General features: G+C 38.9%; 2 protein-coding genes across 3 annotated transcripts in view; both read left to right on the plus strand.

Annotated features, from left to right (window-relative positions):
• The window catches only part of si:ch211-286b4.4, a 51,678-nt gene extending 44,596 nt beyond the window's left edge, over nt 1-7,082 (plus strand). The window contains exons 89-104 of the mRNA XM_044202591.1: nt 29-155; nt 272-483; nt 594-756; nt 991-1,079; nt 2,101-2,261; nt 2,390-2,504; nt 3,219-3,415; nt 3,502-3,550; nt 3,635-3,781; nt 3,871-4,206; nt 4,383-4,480; nt 4,566-4,672; nt 4,769-4,848; nt 5,627-5,655; nt 5,750-5,881; nt 6,180-7,082. Of these exons, the coding sequence (XP_044058526.1) occupies nt 29-155; nt 272-483; nt 594-756; nt 991-1,079; nt 2,101-2,261; nt 2,390-2,504; nt 3,219-3,415; nt 3,502-3,550; nt 3,635-3,781; nt 3,871-4,206; nt 4,383-4,480; nt 4,566-4,672; nt 4,769-4,848; nt 5,627-5,655; nt 5,750-5,881; nt 6,180-6,626 (2,489 nt within the window). The 3' untranslated portion in view covers nt 6,627-7,082. The remainder of the gene's footprint in view (nt 1-28; nt 156-271; nt 484-593; nt 757-990; nt 1,080-2,100; nt 2,262-2,389; nt 2,505-3,218; nt 3,416-3,501; nt 3,551-3,634; nt 3,782-3,870; nt 4,207-4,382; nt 4,481-4,565; nt 4,673-4,768; nt 4,849-5,626; nt 5,656-5,749; nt 5,882-6,179) is intronic.
• Nucleotides 7,083-10,778: 3,696 nt separating this feature from the next.
• Nucleotides 10,779-21,536, plus strand: scn3b (sodium channel, voltage-gated, type III, beta). 2 transcript variants are annotated; one of them, XM_044202600.1, is made up of 6 exons: nt 10,779-11,510; nt 13,369-13,547; nt 13,660-13,888; nt 16,794-16,932; nt 19,768-19,851; nt 20,524-21,536. In XM_044202600.1, exons 1-5 carry the CDS (start codon nt 11,456-11,458, stop codon nt 19,829-19,831), a joined length of 666 nt encoding a protein of 221 aa, XP_044058535.1. In that variant the 5' UTR covers nt 10,779-11,455; the 3' UTR covers nt 19,832-19,851; nt 20,524-21,536. The 2 variants fall into 2 exon arrangements, with proteins under 2 accessions (XP_044058535.1, XP_044058536.1); XM_044202601.1 differs by lacking the exon at nt 19,768-19,851 and having other exon boundaries at nt 10,781-11,510.
• Nucleotides 21,537-21,801: the final 265 nt, after the last annotated feature.

A 21,801-nucleotide genomic window follows, 5' to 3' on the forward strand; every position in this document is an offset into this window, starting at 1 on the left:
TTTCTCTAACTTTATTTATATCCCTAAGACCGCCGTCTCAGCCACTTCCCAGTGTATCAGAAAGACCATCTGTTTAACAGTAACCCCAGCTGGGACTTTGGTGCCTTCAGACATCTGCAGATACTCATGAAGCAGACAAACTTCAACTCTACAAGGTAGTGTTGAGTCCATACTGCAGGTAGAGACTCAAGTGTTGATTATTTGAAATCCCATTTTGTGACCATATCCCCTCTTTATCACAAATTTGTCTCTGTTCCCTTCCTTTTCTCAGGTTTGCCCATGTGTTTTCAGAAACAGGGAAGTATGTGTTTGCTGACAGTGCTGTCCCAGAGTGGAGTATGGTGGTGGTGGTCAGTGAGGAAGGGACAGAGTGTGACCCTCGGGCCTCCGTCTTCCAGCCCATGACCCCGGCACAGCTGGTCAAGTACGGGATTGTCAAGCAGCACAGGCTCAACCTTCTACCTGACTGGGGAGTGATGGCAGGTGTGTATCCTTACTGTTCAATATTAATGTCTACTCAACATTTTATCTTGCAGGTGCATGGCTGTAAAGTGTTTGCTATTTTTTCATGACACAATACTAACTGTGCATAGGGATCCTGAGTCTGCTGCTGGTTGTAGTTGTGGTTTTGACCACCACAGTGCTTGTTCTGCAACCCGGCAAAGCAAAACTTGTCTCCCAGTGGAGGACTAAGCCAAAGTGGCGCAGCCTTGGGGAGCCCTTCTGTCCAGTGGATTGTGTTTGCAGTGGAGACAGGTCAGTTGGCTTGACATCAAAACTGATGGTGTGTTTTATTCATGTGTCAGGACATTGATGTTGGGTGTCCTAATGGCACATACTATGTATGTACCCTTTATGATATATGCTGAAATTCACCTTCCTCTCTGTCTCATTGTTCTTGTCAACCTCTATAAATTGATCTATAACTTATAACTCATCTAAAATGACATTTAAAACTCATAAATGTGTGGCTTTGTGTTTGTGTTTCAGCATTGTTGTCCCAAGCCTAGGTGGCTTCCTAGGCAGTAGGGGTGCAGGAGAGGGAGCAGAAGCTGAGGAGCCCGCTGTTTCAAAAGGAGGTAAGTTCACTGTTTATTACCCTGTGCTGTAGCCTTCCTCCAGAAACATGATCAGACCCCCTTAACAATTTAACAGTAGTAATGTCAAGAAATCATGGTGTTACCGGTGGGTGTGGTGGAGTGCACAGTGAGTTTGCCAGTTGAATCTTAAAGATTATTTTGTGAATTATATTCTGTTAAATGCTAAAATGACCATCTGGATCTGTCTGTCTACAATTAGATATCACCTATCAAAACACAAGACTTAGGAGTCTATAGCCACACTAAACTTAGACATTGCTTTGAGCTAAATTATAAGCATGGCATGGCTAAAAGTATACTGAGTACAGTACATAGGATGTTATAGTTTAGTTGAGTTTAATTATCCTTCATAACGTACTGTGACCACGTTTTGGTTAAATTCATTAAATAGAACCATCCATTTTTATGTTTTATGCACCACTTCAATAACCTGGTCATAAATCGATCTTTGAAAATGTTTCAGAAAAGTTTCACTAAAAAAACACTTTGGCAATTCTTTTCCATCTGACTGGTTTTCAATATATTTGCCAATGTTTCTTTCTAGTCTGTGACAATGTTTGAAATTACTATAAGGTAGAGTTGGCTTTAATGTTTCTCACTTAGTGCTTATTGCATTATTCATGCATCTTGATAGGGCGTTTAAATGTCCATTGGCCTAGTCATTATGAAACCATCACGCATGACCAGGTAGCCATTCAGCCTATTCCCCATTTGATTGATGATAAAGAAAATAATGGATAATATCGCACTCTAATGACTTGTGCTGTTATCTCTAGCTCTCTAGTTAGCCTCTGCAATTTTAATTCAAGTACTTATCATCCATTGCATGCTCCTTCCTGGACGGTCTAAAATGCTAGAGAGACTCTACTGAATTATTATGGAGTCCAGTTAAGGAAGCTTTTGATTTCAATGTGCAGCCATTCATCACAAGAGTGCAAGTTTCCTTTATTTCAGCCCATTTCTAACATACATATTATTGACATTTACTGCTCACATTCAGGAAGTGTGTCTTGGCGCTGTGATTTGGAAGAGTTCAGTGTGAAGACTCTGTATGACAAACTAGAGGATCAGAACCTCCACATAGCCTCACAACTGGCCCGACACCGCAAAGACACACAGGAGTTTTATAGAAACATTTGTCAACAGACTGAAACACTCAAGGTGAGTTTTACTATAGTGAAGAAAGAATTGGCCATTAGATATGTAATATTTAAAACTTAGTAATATTTAAAACTAACCACTAGTGCCACAAGAAAAATAAAATTGTAAAATTGTATATTTTCTTTCAGAATGTCTTTGAGAATATGGATAGTAAAAAACTGAGTCTTCTTAAGGAGCTGCTAGTCCATAATGCAATGAGGGATAAAACATCTAACAACAGTGCAGGAGAGAGAGAAACACAAGGTAAAACTGAATAATGATGATATTTGATTTCACATGGAAACTGATCTTTCCAAAGCAATGGTCAATGGGCAGTGAAACAAATTTTAATTCTATTGAAGAAAAAAGACGGCCATGATTAATCATAAAACCATGATTAAATTTAATTTTGGGAAGTACGCTTATTCGCTTTCTTGTCGAGGGTTAGATGAGAAGATTGATACCTCCTATATGTCTGTACGATAAACATGAAGCCACAGTGTAAAAACGACAAATGGTGTTTTTACGGTGGGTTATGTGTGGATTAACCAAATGAGATATAACTTGTTAAGTAAGCTTTAGAGGTGCTGGTCGGTGGGCTTTATGCTAGGTAGGGCTGTAGTCAACCAAAGAAAATCTTGGTGGACTGAAAGCCTCTTCAACCAATCAATTGGTCGATGGGGGGGAAAAAAATATTTCTAGATTAACTAAATTGGCCACAGTGCACTGAGTTCATTCTACCTGGTATCCTAAATGGGCGCTAATTACAGATATTAATTACAGATATGAGCGTGGTATAGATCTTCTTGTCTAATGCTCAGCAAGTAAGTGAATAAGCTAAGTATTTTTCAATATGTCGCAGTGATCAAGCCCTTTTTTCATTTAATGGCCCAAAGACTCATATGTACCTGACTTATTTATTAAATGTTTTTCTCTAAACTATTTCTTGCATGGGACTGAACATCCCCATCACCCTAGCTGAGGCCTCTGTAGCATCACTGGGAGCTGTTCTCAGGTCAGTGGAAGGTCTCTTATGCAGGCTGACAGGAGATGCTTGGCAAAACCAGGATTTGCCTGGTCCCCCATACTGTCATACTGGTCCTCAAGATGCCAGGGAATGTGAACCACAAGCTGGATACACACAACCCGGTGACACCAACATGTGTTATACACAGGTACTGTAGTGGCATTTCTTCTGTTTGTAGCATATCTTGGAATAATTAAATAGAGAGTGATTTCCTCTTTCAAATTATGTCCACAGTTTTCATCAATGAATATGACCAAAGCAGAAGCTCTTCCCCATGAGCCAGGTAAGAAACAAATCTATACAAAGGTTTGTTGTATTTACAAGAGCATCAGGATGTCACCCCAGTGAGATGATTCTGTCTTCCCAGTCAATCTACAGAGTACAGTTCCTTGTCTAAGTGACCACGACCTGTCCAAGTTGGTCAGCATATCTCCTCTATTCAAGACCCTGCAGGAGATCCAACAGTCTTTACAAGACGTTACCACGGCTGAGTCTAATCAGGATCTCCACAATGGTACAGGAACATGATAAAAAAGCCTCAATCCAAGACCTCAGAAACAACAAATTGTGGTAAATATGCAGCCTAAAATACTTCTGTTTTAGCAGCTACAGAGCATTCTGTCCAGGAAAACCATGATGGGCAACTTATACCGACTGCGTTGGACAACCTCTCACCTCAGCACTCTGCCGTTTTCCTGTTTGGTTGCCATGTGATGCAGTTGCTGGCAAACTGCCCCCTGTTCCCCTCTGTGCTTCTGCTGCTGGCCAAGTCAATCCCTGTTTCTTCATCTTCCTCTAATGAGGCTCTGCTGGCACATTGCTCAAGGGACTTTTATTTTGATGCAACCAATCAAATCCTTTATCTGTCTGAGACAAAGCTTCAGCACGTGGGACATTTCATCGCTATTATTCTGCAGTCTATGGCCCACATAGCATCAGGTAATCAGACAGATAATAATAGAGGAGAGTCCTGAGACCTAATCTTGTGTCATCATGATTTTGCAACAGTTGTGTAGTACAATATAATAGCTTTGGCAATCATATTTAAAAACACAAAGTATGCAATCTTCTTTGGAAACAATATGGTTTTTGTTTTTCTTCTTTTTTTCCCACAGGATCCAAACCCCAGAGCTTTATGCAAGCTCTCCATGAGGCTATTTCAACTTTAAGCCTTCAGCTGTTCAATTTTTCTTTCAAATGGAACACAGCAGAGGTGTGTAAGTGCTATTTAAGCCTCACACATCATCCTCATACTGCACGAGTAGGGGCAGATAACTTTGTGTGCTTTCCTTTTACAGTCAAAATTCGATGCTTCAGAGGGGCAGCATGGTGCATTAGCTGAGGAATTTCTCAACATTAGAGTTCCCACTGAAGTGCAGTTCACTGATCACCTATTGGCTAGCAGGTTGGTGAGAAAGATAAAACCTACAGCAGAGTATGATGTGCCCTATAAACAAAATAATGCAATTAAATAAATGTTCTGCCTATCTTCCAATTTTAGACTTGAGAAATACAAATATTTCAAGTTAGAGCAGCTCATCACGAACCTCAAACAGAGTTCAACTGAGGACACAGACACAGGTAAGACAATTGTTCATTTTTAGCATGATGCAGTTAGGTTATACAATAAGCAAAATCAATGACAACAATTGCTCTGACCAAAATATTGTAAAACACTACATATAGTTGCTAAATTAGTTAACTAGTTAATATTAATCATAGTAAACATACCAAGATAAACCTAGTGTAAAGAGCACAAACTATTGACCCTTGATCAACGGAAAATGTATTAAGGTCTTACTAGCAGTTTTGTACACTTTTTTCTGTGGGCATGAGTTTAATGCTTTCAAACCACAATTTTTTGGCCCTGGAGACATTGATCCATAATGGCATTGGCAAGCTATCTTTTGAAACCCATGCCGTTCCCATATATCATGGCAATAATGCACCCATATAAACTAATGAACAAATTTAATTGGGATTTCAGATTGAAGTCAGAACTTTTTCCATTTCTCGGCAGTCACAAGATCTAGACATCATTAAAGCATATAGGAAGTCCTGGAGCGAAAAAGAGTAAAGTCGATTTTCACCTCCTTCATCCACTAAAGAGTTACTGTTCCAGAAGAATAGTCCAATATCCCACTACACACAGTTCATGACTTTAATGACAGCATGCCAATGAGCACTGAAGCTTTTCTGAAGGCAATGGGTTGTTGGGCTTCTGCTCGATACACAACAATCATATATTATTAGGTGTTTCGATTGTTGTCTTTTCCATCAGTACAGATTTCAATAAGACATTTACCCAAAATCAGGTTTTTATTTTTGAAGAATCAAAAGTCTTGTTAAATTTCTGCAGGTTTACCACCAAAAGGCACACCGATGCAGGTATCACTCAGTTACAAATCATAAACTATCTTAATTCAAGAGAATTAAGGCTCCAAGCACCACACATCTTACTTAATCATTTCCTCTATTACAGATGTCCTGTGTAGAGGAAGAAATTGACCACATGAATGAGTCTTTCTTGCAGCTGAGCGTGCAGCTACAGAAGAGAGCACAAATGAGCACACGGCTAAAGGAGAGAAAAAACAGTGCTGGAAACAATTCTGCAGTAATTAGCTGGACTATTTCTCACTACTCATTATTATAGCATCTCATACATAAATGACACATTTCATTGATACATTTAGTTGATTGGTGATAAAACATTAAAATGTCTGTCCTTCATGATGATGTTCATTTGCTCCTATTCAGCCTTAATTTAAGAAAGATGTGTCAGTATGCATGAATATGATGTGTGCCTGCATTTGTATATTTGCATCGTTGCTTGAGACTGTGTGCATGGATTCATTTATATCTTTTACCACACATCATCTACAATACATTCTCTGTGATCTATCCTTTTACAGAGGGCAACACCAACAAGCATTCCAAGCCTGAGTCGTAATGGAACAATCCTGCTGGAACTGAAGAGACGCTATGTATCACAGCGCCTCAATGAGCTCCAAATCACATTAGGCCAGATCAGACAGTGCCAGCAGCATGACAGCAAGTCAAAAGACAGGACAAGAGGCCATACACATACAGACAGCAGCACCACTCAGCAGGGGCAGAGGGAGCATTATCCTGGCGTAGATGGCTGCAGTCCCGCTGATGGCCAGCGGCAGGACAGTATTCCAGCTAGTCAGAATCACAGCCAACAAACTGTAGAGAGCAGAAGTCTTGGTAACTATCAGTTGGAAAGTCATAATTCTGAGCAGCAGAGGAGTGACACTGTCCATAGCAACAACCCTGAGACATTACTGGAGTGCCAGATGCTACATCTTAATGTCCCAGGAAAGCAGGAGCAGTTGTGAACAGTCAGGTCACAATAGAAAATACAACTGGACATACAGATATTGATGACATGTGGGGACCTACTGATTAGAAACTGGTTCAGAATGTAGATAAATGGTGAGAAATGTGTTGTTTTTATGTGGTTCTCTCACCATCATTTCTCATTCTCCTTGCTTTTTGTGCTTTTTCATGTTCAGCCTAAAATAGCTCGGTTGTACAGTATAATATTCTTATTTGTTTGTTGAGGAATGATCCGAGTGACCTCTCTCTTAATTTGCACCAGCTTTTAAACAATTCAGCAATTCTTTTTAATTATCTGTGATCCCAGACAGAAAAAAAATCTGTCAACAAGCAGAGGTGTGACACAATCTGTCATCTTGTCCAAATAGTTTCTAAGTTAGGTGTTAATACCAGCCTCTAAGACAGGCTCTGTCATATTCTAATTGAGACAATAAACTTCAGCTGAATGAACACAAGGTGACACTTGTGCTTTTTTTGTTGGTTCCTGCTCTCAACAACTTGAAATCCTGTTGGATCTGCTGCAGAAGAGAAGTCTATGCTGCACAACTGCTGCCTTCTTTTGGTTCGATGGTTTATCTGACGCACTGGGTTCTGGGTCTTATAATAGAAAGTGAGTATTCCTACAGGGGGCTGGGAGCCAAATCAGAAGGTCAGATGGAACAAGTCTTCACTTACTATCAGTGTTAGCTCAGAGCTCTGTGCCATGTCCCCCGGGGTTGAATCTGGCAGTGCCCTGTAGCTGTGTTTGTGTGTATGAGGGGTGTGGTTCAGTGGCTCCCTGAGATTATATGCCTTATCAATTAGATTAGCTGCTATGTGCCACTGAGCTGGCCTGTGTGTCTGCCTCACGGTGAGACATGGCATCATATAACTCCATGTTGAGCTGCTCTGGAGCCATGTGTGTGTAAGTCTTTGTGTGGTGATTTGCAGTGGAATAACATTACGCTTGCTCTAGTTGTTTAGATCAACACAGGGGTTATTTTTAGGAAGACTGTCTTTCTGCTTTTCTGATGCAATGTGAAATTACTTTGGATTTAGCAATTATAAAATACATGAATTACATACAAAATATATCACAAGAAGTCTGCCGTTGTTCGGGAATATTTGATAAAAAACAAAATGCTTAAGTCTCAAATGGGTGAATTGTTGGGAGGAATCAAAGCAGGTTATGTTGTATGCATCTGACTGTTGCCATTTTCTTGTGGAAAGATGGAACAGGAAAAACAATTACATGCTACAATTGTATATATGTATATGTAGACTTAAGCATTTTGTTTTTATTAAATATAATACAATTCGTAGATTTTATAATTCCTAAATCCAAAGTAATTTCACATTGCATCAGGACAGTAGAGTCCAGGACGTACAGATGCAGATGATCAAGAAAGAATATAGATGATAGATGTTTAGAGAGCTGAGTAAAGTTCTTCTTACACTGTCCAAATATCCGCATTAAGAGGTTTTTCTAGCAAGCGTCACATGACATTTACATCTCAGTTTCCAACATGTTTCATCCATGGCTGTCTGCTGTAATCATGTTATAATCTTGAAATCCTTCCAAATCCCTAGAAATCTGCTCTTCGCAGTACATCCTTGAGGGGCCCTGCACACACACATGTATACAGTACATATGTGAGTGATCACTCTCTCTAACCCACTTATTTATACACACAATCACTTAAATTACTCACTGCCTTATGTAAACTGCAGATTACTCCTGTGTTTGACTGAATTTCACTACTCAAAACTGTCCTCTTACTCCCCTGTTTTTGAATTGGTGGAGTTTACCCTCAAATACTTAAAATGTGCTGTATTCATCACATGCGTGCACCCTGTTGTGAAAGCCCTTAGACCTGAACGCAGAGCAACGCTTTTCAAGAGTGAAAACACATTATTTATTCGCCTTTTTCTTTGAAATGTTTTTCTTTTTGTAGAAAGTAAGTGAAACACACTGGATGCCCGTAAAAAAAAAAAAAAAAGAGAGCTGGGTTTGAGGCTTCCTGTTGTCTTCTTGAGTCTACGGGGTTTCGCTAAGCCGGCCTCCTGTAGTCACCATGGCACTGCATTACTGTTGCTATGGTTTCCTCATCTGCAGGATGTGGTTTAACCAGGCCTGCCATATTTAGTCTGCTCCTCAGAGTGCCAGCCTACTGCTGATGCTGACAGCAACACAAGAGTGCACTCAGCTGCCGCTTTACTACTCTTTTTCCATTAAAATCTGCACGAACAACCAAGCATTACTGCAACAACCTGTTGATTCACCCTTTCAACAGTTTTTGTGTCAGCGTGTCCTCAAAGCATACTCATTTTGATGTTTGCAGATAGATACAACAAAAAAGAAATTCAAAACAGAAATGTACAGATTTTCTTTTTTTCCCCCCACATGTGGCGTTTTAAAAGAAAACGATAATGCTGAAATTCTAAAAACCTTGATTCCCATACTCCTCGGGAGTAATCCTCTCATTACTCCAGATACAATGACTACAAGATTAAATACTGTGATGTTACAGTGAGATTATCCTGGCTCCTTCAGCCCTGTGGATGCTGTATCGGGGCTTCATCTCAACCTGTTTTTTCTTTGTTCTTTTGCAGAGTTGGCAGATAACAAAATCAAACATCACAGTAATCCTGATTTCTTGGTGTCTCAGAAACATTGGGGATAAAAAAACAAAAAAAAAAACATTAGAGATGAAAGAAAAGAATTTAGATTGTACATGTAGACCAAAATATGGAAACAGCATACCTCATGGTTAGGTGTATGTATATAGTTATGATAATAGTGACTGACTTACTTTGAAATGTTGGAGCTCATGACTATATGCTATCAAATTTAGAAGCAGAATAATCAAAAAGTAGATTTTCTTTCCTGTTAAATCAAACAGATTAAACTGAAATATTTAGTTTTATATTTTAGAATATAATCAGTAATATGTTAGAGGTTTTCTCTGTATAGAAACACAACCCTTTCACAACCCCTTTCATATTCATTCCTTTGATATTCATAATGGATGTACTGCAGGTCTATAAAACAAAGAAAGACAGAAATTAAAGCAAAAAGTCAGTATCTTGGCCATTTTATTGCATTCTCATCACATCTTTCAGCCTTTACAAGAGAGTTAAATAACTGCAGTTTTCAGTGAGAGAATTATTTTTTTTTTATAATTACACTGTTCAGCAGTCACGTCAGTCCTCTCTGCTGCAGGTTGTGTTGGTGTGATGGACAGAAATAAGGTTTCAATATTCTTCTACCTGAATCAGTGAATCACTGTAACTGAATTAGTTGAAAGATTTATTCTTTACCCTTCATTTTTATCATTGTTTATCCCTTAAATGATTAGGGAATAAAAAGATAGGAAAGAAAAGAGAGGAAATTATTGCTGGAGAGCAGTCATGCAGCATGAAAGCATTTGTACCCAAATATAGACAGAATATCGTAGAAAAGGTCAGGCCCTTTTAAGGCTAAACTCCAGAGGATAGAAGATCATTAGATTAGTGGGTTGTGTCCTGCACAGTATTTTATCAGCTTCATTGCTGCAGTAAGCCAAAGATATAGATCAGTCTGTGTATGTGCTTAGCATTCATATGATTGAATGGATCCAGGCTATGAATTATTGCATGTGTAATACTGTTTCATGTCTTTATTTGTAGATACATGTAGATATGCATGCATATTGTGTACAGTCTATACACATTGTTAACCTACATTCCTCTATTTCTGCAGCCAGATTGTTGTAGACCTATGGCTGAACTGAAAGACTTCAACTGAACCACTTCTGAACACTGGTCTTATTGTCGTCTTTGGACTAAGACTTGGGGTAGTATAATGCAATGAATAATGCAAGTACTGATGTGTAACAAACTAAATGTCCTGAATGAAAGAACTCTACTAGCAGCTGCTAAACAAGGTTATATAAGGCATGACAAAGTCAGTTTTGTCTCATTGTTCTTAAGCTTTAGTAAAACTGATTTGCACTAGGTTCCTATATGTACACTAACGAGATGCTGTGTTTTGTTTGTTTAGCTTCAGCAGTTAAAATCAAATCAAATGCAAACAGGCTTGAATGATGAGTTAGTTAGGCCTTCCCAAATGACAGTAATATGGTCATGCACAGTGTAGTGTAGGAGGGAGTGACTCACGCATGCGTATTAAAGCCCCTGCGCTGCCAACGCTAAGTGACTGGAAAACAAAGGCAGTGAGCAGCGGCTGGGAAATGTCATCAGTCATCGTTAATTGAGGAAACAGACTTCAAACAATCAATAGTGTTATTATTTGAGGGGTGAAATAAGAGAACCGTTATCATTGCGTTTGCCGTTTGCGCGTGAACAAGACTCCAGCTCTCGCAACAACTAAATCGGCTTTTGAGAATCCACAGGTTCCTCCTCCTCGCTTGTTTTCTTTTTCTTCTGTGCTTCTGGATGGATCTGGACTGAAGGACAGCAGCTGTGTGCGAAGGACACCCGAGTAGCTGTTTCGCATCACGGACTTGTTTATTTCACCGAGTGGAAGGAATAATGAAGTTAGTTCTTTCTAGATAGATGGTAGATGGCAGGTCAAGGGGTTATTGGAACACTTAAAGATTTCGCAGCCTCGTTTATACCCTTTGTTGTTTGAAATCCTGCCTTTTAGCAGACAGTTTGGCTTTTCCGTCGTGAAGAGGGAAGTTACCTGCGCGCTCATCTGAAGAGGAGAGGCACTGTCCGCGGTCCTGAAGTCATTTCAACAACTGTTATTTTCCTCCTGGCCTCCTGCGAAGGCAACTTAAGGGTTTCTCCAAAAAGGGACAGTTAGAGGGACACTATCCACCAGCAGCTCCAGAAAGAGCTTAATATGGTAACTCAAACTAGAGTCCACCTGCAAACTTTGGTACTTTTGATTTGTGTCGGTAAGTATAACTGTGCAAGATATTATATTCTATTATAATATATCTATCTGTTTGATTGTGAATGTTGCACGTCTTATTCAATCAAATTTCCGCTTACATAGATGCATAGATAAGTAATCACGGGCCTTTTTAATGGCTTGTGAACCTTCCAGCTGGCTGTGAACTCAAAACCCAGTTTCAGAGCACTGACGTCTGCACAGTGCAACTGTCACTGTTGACAATATTTAAGTGAAATAAATCGACCCATTGAACAGAGGACACCAGGGTCAAGCTTTTTCCCTTTTTCTTTTCCCTTTCTCTAGTTTCCTCCCAGACTCTCTCTCTCTCTCTGTCTCTCTCTCTGTCTCCCTGTTCCTCTGCCCTGTTTCCATGTGTTTGTATGAGCCCCTAGTTAAAAAAAAAAAAAAAAGATGAGATGAGATGGAATCGATGTTGTCACTGTCTGCCCAGGGGGGGCTTTTGGTTATATAAGAGCACTGGACCCAACACAACAACAGTCACACAATGACATCCATGTGGAAGGCTCACTGAGATTACTGCCTCACTTCACAAGGAATCCTATCTTTGTGTTTATAATCCCCTCAATTATTTCCCTCATGTTATCATCCACTTCCTTCCTTACTCTAATTATTCTGTCTCTTATAATGCATTTATTTATCAATCACTTATTTCTCTTCTTCCTGCTTGCCCACAATACTTTGCTGTCCTCCTCCTACATTATCCACAGTTCCTACATCCAATGCTCCCTCCATTTATTCCTCCCTCTGCCAGCTAATACTAATGGGCAGAAGCCATCATTAGTGCTTACTGGCCTGGATGATCTTGGATTTGCCATCAGTATTGTGACTCAAGTCTCTCCAGTGCTCACAGAACTGTATAATTGAATTTATGTCTTTTTAACGCTTACTGAGTTTTGCAACTGGTTCTACATTGGATTCAATGTAAGCGCAGAGTGCAAGAGCTGATGACATCAATAAGAAAGACTGGTCCATGAGTTTTTTATTACAGATAAAAACTGTGTCTATCACAGTAGTGTGCATTGTTGTATTCTCACAGTCATTGAATAAAGACTGAAAATGTCACTGACCGTGGCAGTTTGTTATATGGCAAAAAAAGTTGTAATCCTCCCATAGAATTTGTACACGATGAATTATAGCTGCATCTTTAAGCACTTTTACTTTGAAATGCTTTTGCATTTACAGTGGGCCCACTCTGAGGCAACTTCAGGTTTGGTTCAGTGACAAGTATTGAAGAGCTCTCTCAAAAACTCATAAGGAAAACTACTACAGAATATTGTTTATAATTTTCCATTCTCAGTATGTAATTACAGATAAACTAAACCTAATAGTGAAAGCTTCCCTCCAAACATGTTGTAAGACAAAAGTTCAATTAACTTGTTAAAAAATATTCGAAATGACATGAACTACTTTTCCCTCATTGAAAAATCCCAAATCTAAGCATGTAGATTAGATAGATTTTTATTTCAACAGTTTGACATGATGACTCCTACTTCAATGAAGTTAATTCACAGTGTTGGTGCACTGGAGGTTCTAAGTTTCTACATCACACTTGTGCAAGTCGCATACTGGACCAGGATTGGCTTCCAAACTAAAAACAACAACACATCTTCAACGCAGATTTAAGATGAGCACAGATGAACTTTCTCCCCTCAGCAGATTAATGTGAAAACAGCCGTCTAGTGTCAAACTCTGCACATACATCATTCTGCACAGCAAGTGAAGTAACATTAAGCAAAACACATTTTTCAGTGGAGGACTTTAAACTTGAACATTTTGACAGAGGTTTCATCAGGCTAGCTGCTGAGCTAAATGTGTGTACCATTTCCATGCTCCTCCAGTCCACCTGAGTCAGCCAGTATGTGTCGATGTCCCGTCGGCGACAGAAGCAGTCCTGGGTAAATCCACCAAGTTGACCTGCATCTCCTGTATGAAGAGGGAGGAGATCAAAGCAAAGACACGTGTGGATTGGTACTACATGCCAGAAAAATTAAAAGACATTCCACCCAACAAAACTCATGTAGGTTGCTGCTATATTATTATATGATATGATATGACACGTCATGTGTGTTCATTCTGTGTAGACTGTGTACATATTTTATACATGCTTGCATGCCTTTCCTCTCTCCTAGATATACAAGTATGAGAACAACAGTCCAGCTGAATTGGATGGACCATTTAAGGGCCGTCTGACCTGGAATGGTAGCCGGGACTTGCAAGATGTCTCCATTGAAATCATCAATGTCACCTATAGCGACAGCGGTGTCTATGAGTGCCACGTACTTCGCGAATTTGAGTTTGACTTCTTCACACCCTCCGTCTCCATCACCAAGGACATCAAGTTGAAGGTGAACGCGAAAGGTGTGGCTAATAGTTTTCCACTTTCTTCCATGTTAATCCGCCATGTTCTGTGTGCAGGTTTCTAGCCAAATGCTTGGTTGCCATATCAGTACAGCTCAGTACCGCAGCATCCCGGGGTCGAATCTGACCTAGGCCCTTGGCTACATGTCATCCCCTCTCTTTCTCCCTTGCCTTTCCTGTCGCTTTCCACTGTCTCTACCACAAATAATAAAGCGTAAACGCCCAAAAAACAAACACATTAAAAGTTTGCTTTGCAGATGCAGGTTAGCATAACTGAACATTTCATTGCAGTATTGCACATTTTAACACTGAGTTGCCCAGATATTATGTAAAATATGATGATGATAATGATGATGATGATGATAATGATACAGCTACACACTGGAGCGGTTCAGCTCAGGTGTGTTAATTTACAATCCTTCCGGGGAGAAACATTAGTCTGTGCTGTGTTGACTTCTGTGTCCTGAGTGTTCTCTTTGTGCTGTACATGCCCCTCCTTCGATGTTGCATAAAGTGTTTATCAGACCGCTTTAAGTGGGTTTTGCATTTTATTATACATTTCCAACTCGTTGTTTTCACTATGTGATGCATCAGCGTGAGGGCAGTATGCACTAACAACACCACTTTTCTTCTCTCCCCTTTGTTGTGACTGTACTGAAGATGAATAATTGTGTGTTTTGTTTTGTCTGCCTTCATTGTTCATCAAAGCTTTCTTCTGTTGTCAGTGAAGGGGTTAATTCAAACCATCTACTTTGCTATCTATTATAAGGGGTAATGTATTCTGCTTCCTGAATGCCTGGCTTGCTGATCGTGTCATTTTCCACCTTGATTGAATATACAACATGTATATTTGGAACTACCTAATTGTCCCTAGTTCTTGAACTTTACATTATTTATAGCATGTGGTATATAATTCACTATCAGAGGCATAAAGATAGGCTAGTTCTACCCCAGTGTTTGGTTTGTACCTGGAAAAAGAAGAGTGCAAATTGGATTTGATTATCCTCCGAAGTCCATCTTTCCAAAGTATACTACAGTTTGATCTTTTACACATTGTTAAAAGCCTCTTCTTCACAACTCATACAACTGTGGTATCAAATTTCACAAAGCTGTCAGCCAGTGTACTGTACATTACAGCTTGGGAATCATATTACGGTAATGATGTCCATAGTAGTAGAATGGATTAACTCATGGCAAACATATCTGAGCTTTTCCATCTAAGGGATTATATTACACTAATAGCCTCTATTTGCAGAGACTGCAGAATCAAACCAGTGAAAGTTGTCAACTGTCTGGTCAGCAGGCTTTCTGGAATTTGGTACACACTCACTGGCACAGTGGTTCACAGTGGCTCATAATGATCTTGAAATGAAAGATATTTAAGGCTAGGTTCACATTTTTTCAAGTCCGTCTTAAAAAAGGTCCCCACATGTACATTGAAACAGGTTTTTCTTGCTGTAATCATTCCTCCTGTTCATACTGGCCATTAAAAGATCTCTTTCTAATGCATTTCCAGTGTAAGTGATGGAGAAAATCCATAGTCCTCTGACAAAAATACATTCCAAAGTTTATCTAAAGTTAATATGAAGCTTCAGCAGTATGAATGAGAAACATATCTACCAAACTTATAGTCTTTTTAGTGTGAAATTCCTTCTTTCTGTTACTCTTCTTCCACCACAGCTCAGCACAGAGGAAACACGGTCTGTGGAAACACAAAGAGGGAATTCTGTACTAAAAAGAGTGGAAGATACTCACTTAATTTTTTGAACTTCAGGTAAACTTTGCAATATATTTATGCATGGAACAAGGACTGTAAATTTGGCCCCCATCATTTACACTGAAAGCACTGTTTCAATGTTCATAAGGGCATAAGTTTTAAGACAGACTTGAAAAAATGTGAGCCTATCCCTTTAAATACAATGTAATGATATGACTTAATGAATTGATTATAATGTTATTAGTCTTACATTGGTATACATAAAACCAAAATATGACCCAAAATATGCGATAATCATATCTCTAAACTTAAAATCTGTCTGTGTCATGCCCTGAAAACCACTGTGACTTTGCATATCCATCTTATTTCATATTTAAAGGAACCCTGTGGAGCTTTTGACCACTAATAGCGCTATCGATCAATGTTTTTACAAGTGGGCCCCCGTTTTGTTTGTATTGTGCACACGCATGAGGACACACGGGCCCTGTGATTCACACCCTGCCGTTGGTTTCACGCTATTCCACTGACAGAGAGTTGTTGGTGGCACCAACAAATGTAGCAGTGCAGCAACAACAGCAGTGAAGAAAAAGCTCGCAAGCAAACATGGATGTAAACAATGCATGATTTAAAAGATTTTTAATAATCGGCTCTACAAATGCTTAATGGGGAAGGAAATTAACACGTTTGTTAAACATTAAGGATACACACAATGAGTTCTGGTAAGAAACACTGAATGTAAATATTACTTTCGTTTGTTTATAAGAAAACTCCACAGCGAACCTTTAACTTCCTGGACTCTATTATCATTGTACTACAGGTATGGTCATAATGTTCTGTATGCAGCATAGTTTGTGCATCATTTGTGAATGAAGTGGATCTTCAAACAGGATGCACACCAGAAAACATGACTTTGCTTTACTTATGGTTCAGCTGCATAGTAATAACTATTGAGCTGGACTCATCATTCAATGAAATTAAACTGTTGAAGTATACCGTAGAAATATTGCCTTCTCTCTTATGACTGACTGTGGATTGTGGGTCAGCAGTGTTGCACATACATGAACAAGCTTAGCATACTTTCTTGAACATGTGAATAAATAAGGCTCCCCCAGTCGCCCCACAAAAGCAATCAGAGGTAGGATGCATACTGAATAAAACATGTTCCTTGCTGTTGTTTGTGCTCCACAGCCAGTCAAGATACCACAGCGCTCTACTCTGAGATCATGATGTATGTGCTGCTGGTTTTCTTGACCTTCTGGCTGCTGGTGGAGATGGTCTACTGCTACAGGAAGATCTCCAAGTCTGATGAGCAGGTGCAGGACACAGCGTGAGTCTCGCACAAATGTACACATGCACAGTCAGAAGCAAATCCAGATAAGTGTGAGTAGGGGAAAGACTGAAACACACTGCGTGTCCTGAAAACAAACCTATTTTCAACATGTCCAGATACATACCTGTGCTAACTTTCTCTTTTCTATGACTCACAACACAGCAAGGCAGTGTGTTTTATATTATGAGTCACCAAGACTGTGAGTGCCAAATAAGTCAAAGTGGTACACAGGTAACACTTTGACTGAGTTTCTGCTTTATAATCTCAGAAACATGTCAGACAGTGAGATTTAGGAGGCAATCAAGAAGAAGAGAGAGCAGGACAGAGAGGAAGGAAAAGAGTCAGACAGGCAGACAGACAGACAGACAGACAGACAGAGAGGTAATCGAGTCTAAACTGCATCAGTTTGTAACCCTCCTGCAACAGTAATCTGTCTTTTCACTAAGACTGCCTGACAGGCCTGAATAATTCTCAGCACTGCTGACTGCTCTTTTTTCTAAACAACCTTTTTATAGCCAGGGTGGATTTTCAGCTCCATCAGAAACCGACTTTTTGCGTCACCTTGTCAGCACTGACAAAGACCCGAATGCACCTGTATAGTCAGCTCCCACTGGGTTGTCATGGTGCTGATGAGGCCAGTCGATCCAGGTTGACAACTTTTGAACAAGCAATTTTTGTCCTGAACAGAACAATCACAGAAAATGCATAGCACTGTGCGAGTGCTGATCCAGTTATTGTGGTTTAACAGACTATTTATCCTGATTCTAGATCTGACTTCTGCAGTGACGCATTGACACCAAGTAATGCACAGTGTATTTCTAACACTATGTATGTTTTCAGAAAAGTAAATGTACAATACAACATAACAGACAAGCTTTGAAATATACTATAATAGTAAGGTGTTCCTGTTTAACAGGGGAACAAAAGGTAACACTATTTTACAGGTCCGTAATATCCTAATAATTTCCTATGTTTCCTGGAAAGAACTGTGCAATTTGGTATTAATTCTGGAAAAAATAGGAATTTCCTTGAATGAAAAGCTCCATCTATTAATTTATTATTTCAAACTTTATTCTCCATGTGTGTTGAATTGTATTCTTGCCTGGTTTCTCTAGGTTACACTTGCAACTAACTGGAATTAATCAGTTGGAAGTGTACCAAAAAGTGTACCTATATTTTCTCTATTATTAGTAAGTGTTTTCCAGGAAAGTCTTTGGAAATGATCAGGAAACCACGTGAAAGTTGTAGATCTGTAACATGAAGTATTACCGAACAAAATGACAAAAATAATATGTACAATAACTGTAGCACAAACTATGGCCTCAAAAATTTAAATTAATTTTTTAAATTAATTTAATTAATTAAATTCAATTTGATTAGTTGATCAACCAAATTTTTACACTGTTTTGATCATTTTTCAATCAAAATGCCAAACATTTGCTGGGTCCAGCTGCTCCAATGTTCAGGTTTGCTGCTTTACTTTGTCAAATATGATAGTTAAATGAATATTTTTAAGTTATTGATTGTTGATCAGCCAAAATAAGCAATTTGAAGATGCCACCTTGGGCTCCGGGAAATTGTGATCCGCATTTTTCAGTATTTTCTATGAATCGATCAATCGAGAAAACAATTAGTAAGTTCATTGATAACAATAATAATCTTTAGTTGCAGCCCTAATTAACACCTGAATCAACTAAAACTGAACAATATGACATTCGCAATGGTAGTATTTAAACTATCTACTAACAAAACTATTCTTCTAGATTGCATTTTACTGTATTTCACATGGACTGTGCTGTACACATATTCCCACTAATATTTTGAATAACTGCAGTTTTGTGGATAAAATATTATTAGAACTCATCAAGCAACACAACGTAAAATACATATTTATGCATTTTGTTGAATTTGGCAACTGAAGTTAAGCCTCATAAAATCAATAAGGTCCTTTTTAAATCAGTTAATAATGGCCATGGACGGTAATGTACAGTTAGATGTAACATTTAGTAGCACATTTAAACCGTGAGAGGGGTGTTGACTAAGGTTTTTTCAAGGATAAATTACATCCTACTTTGCCCTCAGCATTTAGGTAAAGTTTATTGATCCGAGAACAGATCAGGAGTGCACATTAAGTTAAGCATTAAGTCAAATGTGTTTTACTCTGTAAACATGATCGGTCCCTGCAGCTGAAGAGTTAATGGGTTGTGGCCACCTCACAGCCATTATTGACCTATATGACAACACATCCCACGGTGAGAAGCTACACCCACTCAAAGAGGCTGTTTTGTGGTCGGCTTCTTAGCTACCTTAATGGATATGTACCACGGCTCGAGCATTTTGAGGTTACATTTTATGATGCATTAGTGGCTCAGATCAGTCATGTTACTGAGGGAAAAGATGGAACGCAGCAGCAAAAGTGATAATCTGTCAAAGAGATACAAAATGAGACTATGTCTGAAACTTGCTGACAGAGTTACTAAACAAGTCTACACAGTTTCAGTGCAGCTCTATTGAGTTGGGTGCATATTTAGTGAAGGTATTGTGGTTTTTAACAACGTGAAATGTCGCTGTTAAATACTGAATGAGGGTGTCAGGTCTTCCTGATGTGCAGCCTGTACAGTAGCTCTCCACTGCTCACATTCCAGTGATGGTTTTCATCTTTTAAAATCAATTCCCTCTGTGGGTATACATTGTTGTGGCATCATGAATTAGGAACAAATATTAATGCACAAAAGCCTCACACCTTAACCAGCACTAGTCTGTGGTATATGGTGGTATATTTATAAATATATATATATATATATATATGTTTTTCTACCAATCTGCCTGCAGGACAAACTACCTAGCCATTCCCTCTGAGCAGAAAGCCAATCCAGCTGCTCCTGTTACCGAATAAAAGTGGTTGTCAGTGACACGGTATTTTACATGTGACTCTCTCAACCTGATCCAGATCAGTGAAATCATCCCCCTCTCTTTCAACTCATTTTGTGTACCTTTATTACTCATAACTATGCAGTTCTGTAGTGGAGTCTTGTTGCTTCTACATCCTTTGACTCTCCTGTTGCCCGTTCCCTTCAAAAGGGCTTTCATTCCTGCCATTTTTGGAATTCTTGCCTAATCATAAGTCCTTCATTCATACTCACTCTCCATTAAGTGTATAGTCTCTCTCACTATCAAGAATTTTCCATGAGGAATGTTAGAATATATGTGATGTAAGGTAATTAGTATTAAATTAAGTTTCAAATTATACAGTATGTACTACAAGAAAGGCTTGATGTCTCATCTGTAAAAAGTGGTATTGTGTGTATTTCATTTCAACAGTTCGATGTGAGCATGACAATTTCAAATATATGCAATTCCAACACAGTCTCCTTGGAACTGATCTGCATAGTGAAGATAGTAAATGATAGCAATCTAAAATGTATGGCATTTACATGTATATGAAGCAGGGCCCCTGAGTTATGAAAAATCTAAAGGACACAGTAGATGATGTTGAATTTGTATATTGTTTAATATTGCTGATATGACACTGGTTATTTAGCATATAAATCATTCTATGTTGAATAAGATCTTCTCTGCTCTTTGTAGGTATTAACCAATCACGATGGGACAGAAACAGGCATAGATTCCACAACCTTATCTATGCCACTATGAAGGAATCATTACTCCCAGACTACCATGGGAATCCTGCCAACCGACCTCCCCTGTGTATCGACTGTGTCTTGTGAAGAGCCAGTCAAAAATGTCCAAGTGCTCAATTGTTCTCCTCCTTTTCCTCTCGTTTTTTTTTTTATCTTCGTGCCAGGCATCTAAAATCAAATGCTTTCACTAATACAGCAGGTTAAAGAACAAAGACGTCAGTGTCCTGCACTTATTATCAGATAAATACCACCCATGCTTCATTTAGTGGGTAGTTACTAAACATTTTGTTAGTATTTAGTGGTGCCTCTGTGATTTAAAACCTATAAACAGAAAAATATCCAAGGAAAGATGCTGTCCTACTGCTGTCAAGGCTGTTATACACAACGTTTACTGACTCTGTAATACTTGTTTAGTTCATTTTGTTTTATTACAATTTTATAGATCCACGCTGAGATTTTGAGTCTCGATTTTATTTGTATTGGCCAATATCTTTTTGATGTCTTTTTAAGGAAAATGGATTGCATAACTTTTATACTGTATGGATGTGCATTTCTCCCTGTATGCATCAGTGAAACCACAATGTAATGGAAACATACAACAGCAAATTATATTGTATCAAGACACTCTATTTCAGTTGATCTGAATTCATCTAGGTCTTTCCTATACTCTCCTCTGTATAAAAATTTAATCCATCTTCAGCACGTAACGTCAAAGCACATTCAGTAGGTTAAGTCTTAGTGCATACAGTTCCTCTAAAATGTATTCTTAAGCTTTGCCTGTTGCTGGTGTTCTACAGTAGCATTGCTATTGAGACTAAATGTGTGCCTATTTCTATAGTACAACACTGAAATGTATATTTTGTGATTCAATCATACCACGCTGTTCTCTGTCTATTACAGACATGATATCTCCTGTGTGAGTGAGCTGCTTTTGAACTATTAAATACAATGCATTCCACAGACTGTGTTAAAGCGTCAGGTCTAATTGTGCAGATGCCATTGAAATGGCACAATAAGATGAGTCCACTTTTAGACTTTTACCGGGATGCTGAGAGGAAAATGCAGTATTGACTCGCAGCAGTTTCTGTCTTATCTTCTCCCTATTATCTGTGACTGTGGTGGTGTAAGGAAACACATGGGCTCTAAATCAACCACAATAAGCACCTCTGTTGTTTCCATCTCTCATTAACACTGCAGAAAAACAGCTAACAAAAAAGACTTTCAA

Source organism: Siniperca chuatsi, linkage group LG7 (genome assembly GCF_020085105.1).
Source record: "Siniperca chuatsi isolate FFG_IHB_CAS linkage group LG7, ASM2008510v1, whole genome shotgun sequence".
NCBI classification, from domain to species: Eukaryota; Metazoa; Chordata; class Actinopteri; order Centrarchiformes; family Sinipercidae; genus Siniperca; species Siniperca chuatsi.

Excerpts from the sequence above, each read along its gene's own strand:
- scn3b (XM_044202600.1), top strand. The coding sequence starts at position 11,456 with ATGGTAACTCAAACTAGAGTCCACCTGCAAACTTTGGTACTTTTGATT. Across the intron at positions 11,511-13,368 it reads GGTACTTTTGATTTGTGTCG|TCCACCTGAGTCAGCCAGTA; the intron begins GTAAGTATAACT and ends ATGCTCCTCCAG. Across the intron at positions 13,889-16,793 it reads GTTGAAGGTGAACGCGAAAG|CCAGTCAAGATACCACAGCG; the intron begins GTGTGGCTAATA and ends TGTGCTCCACAG.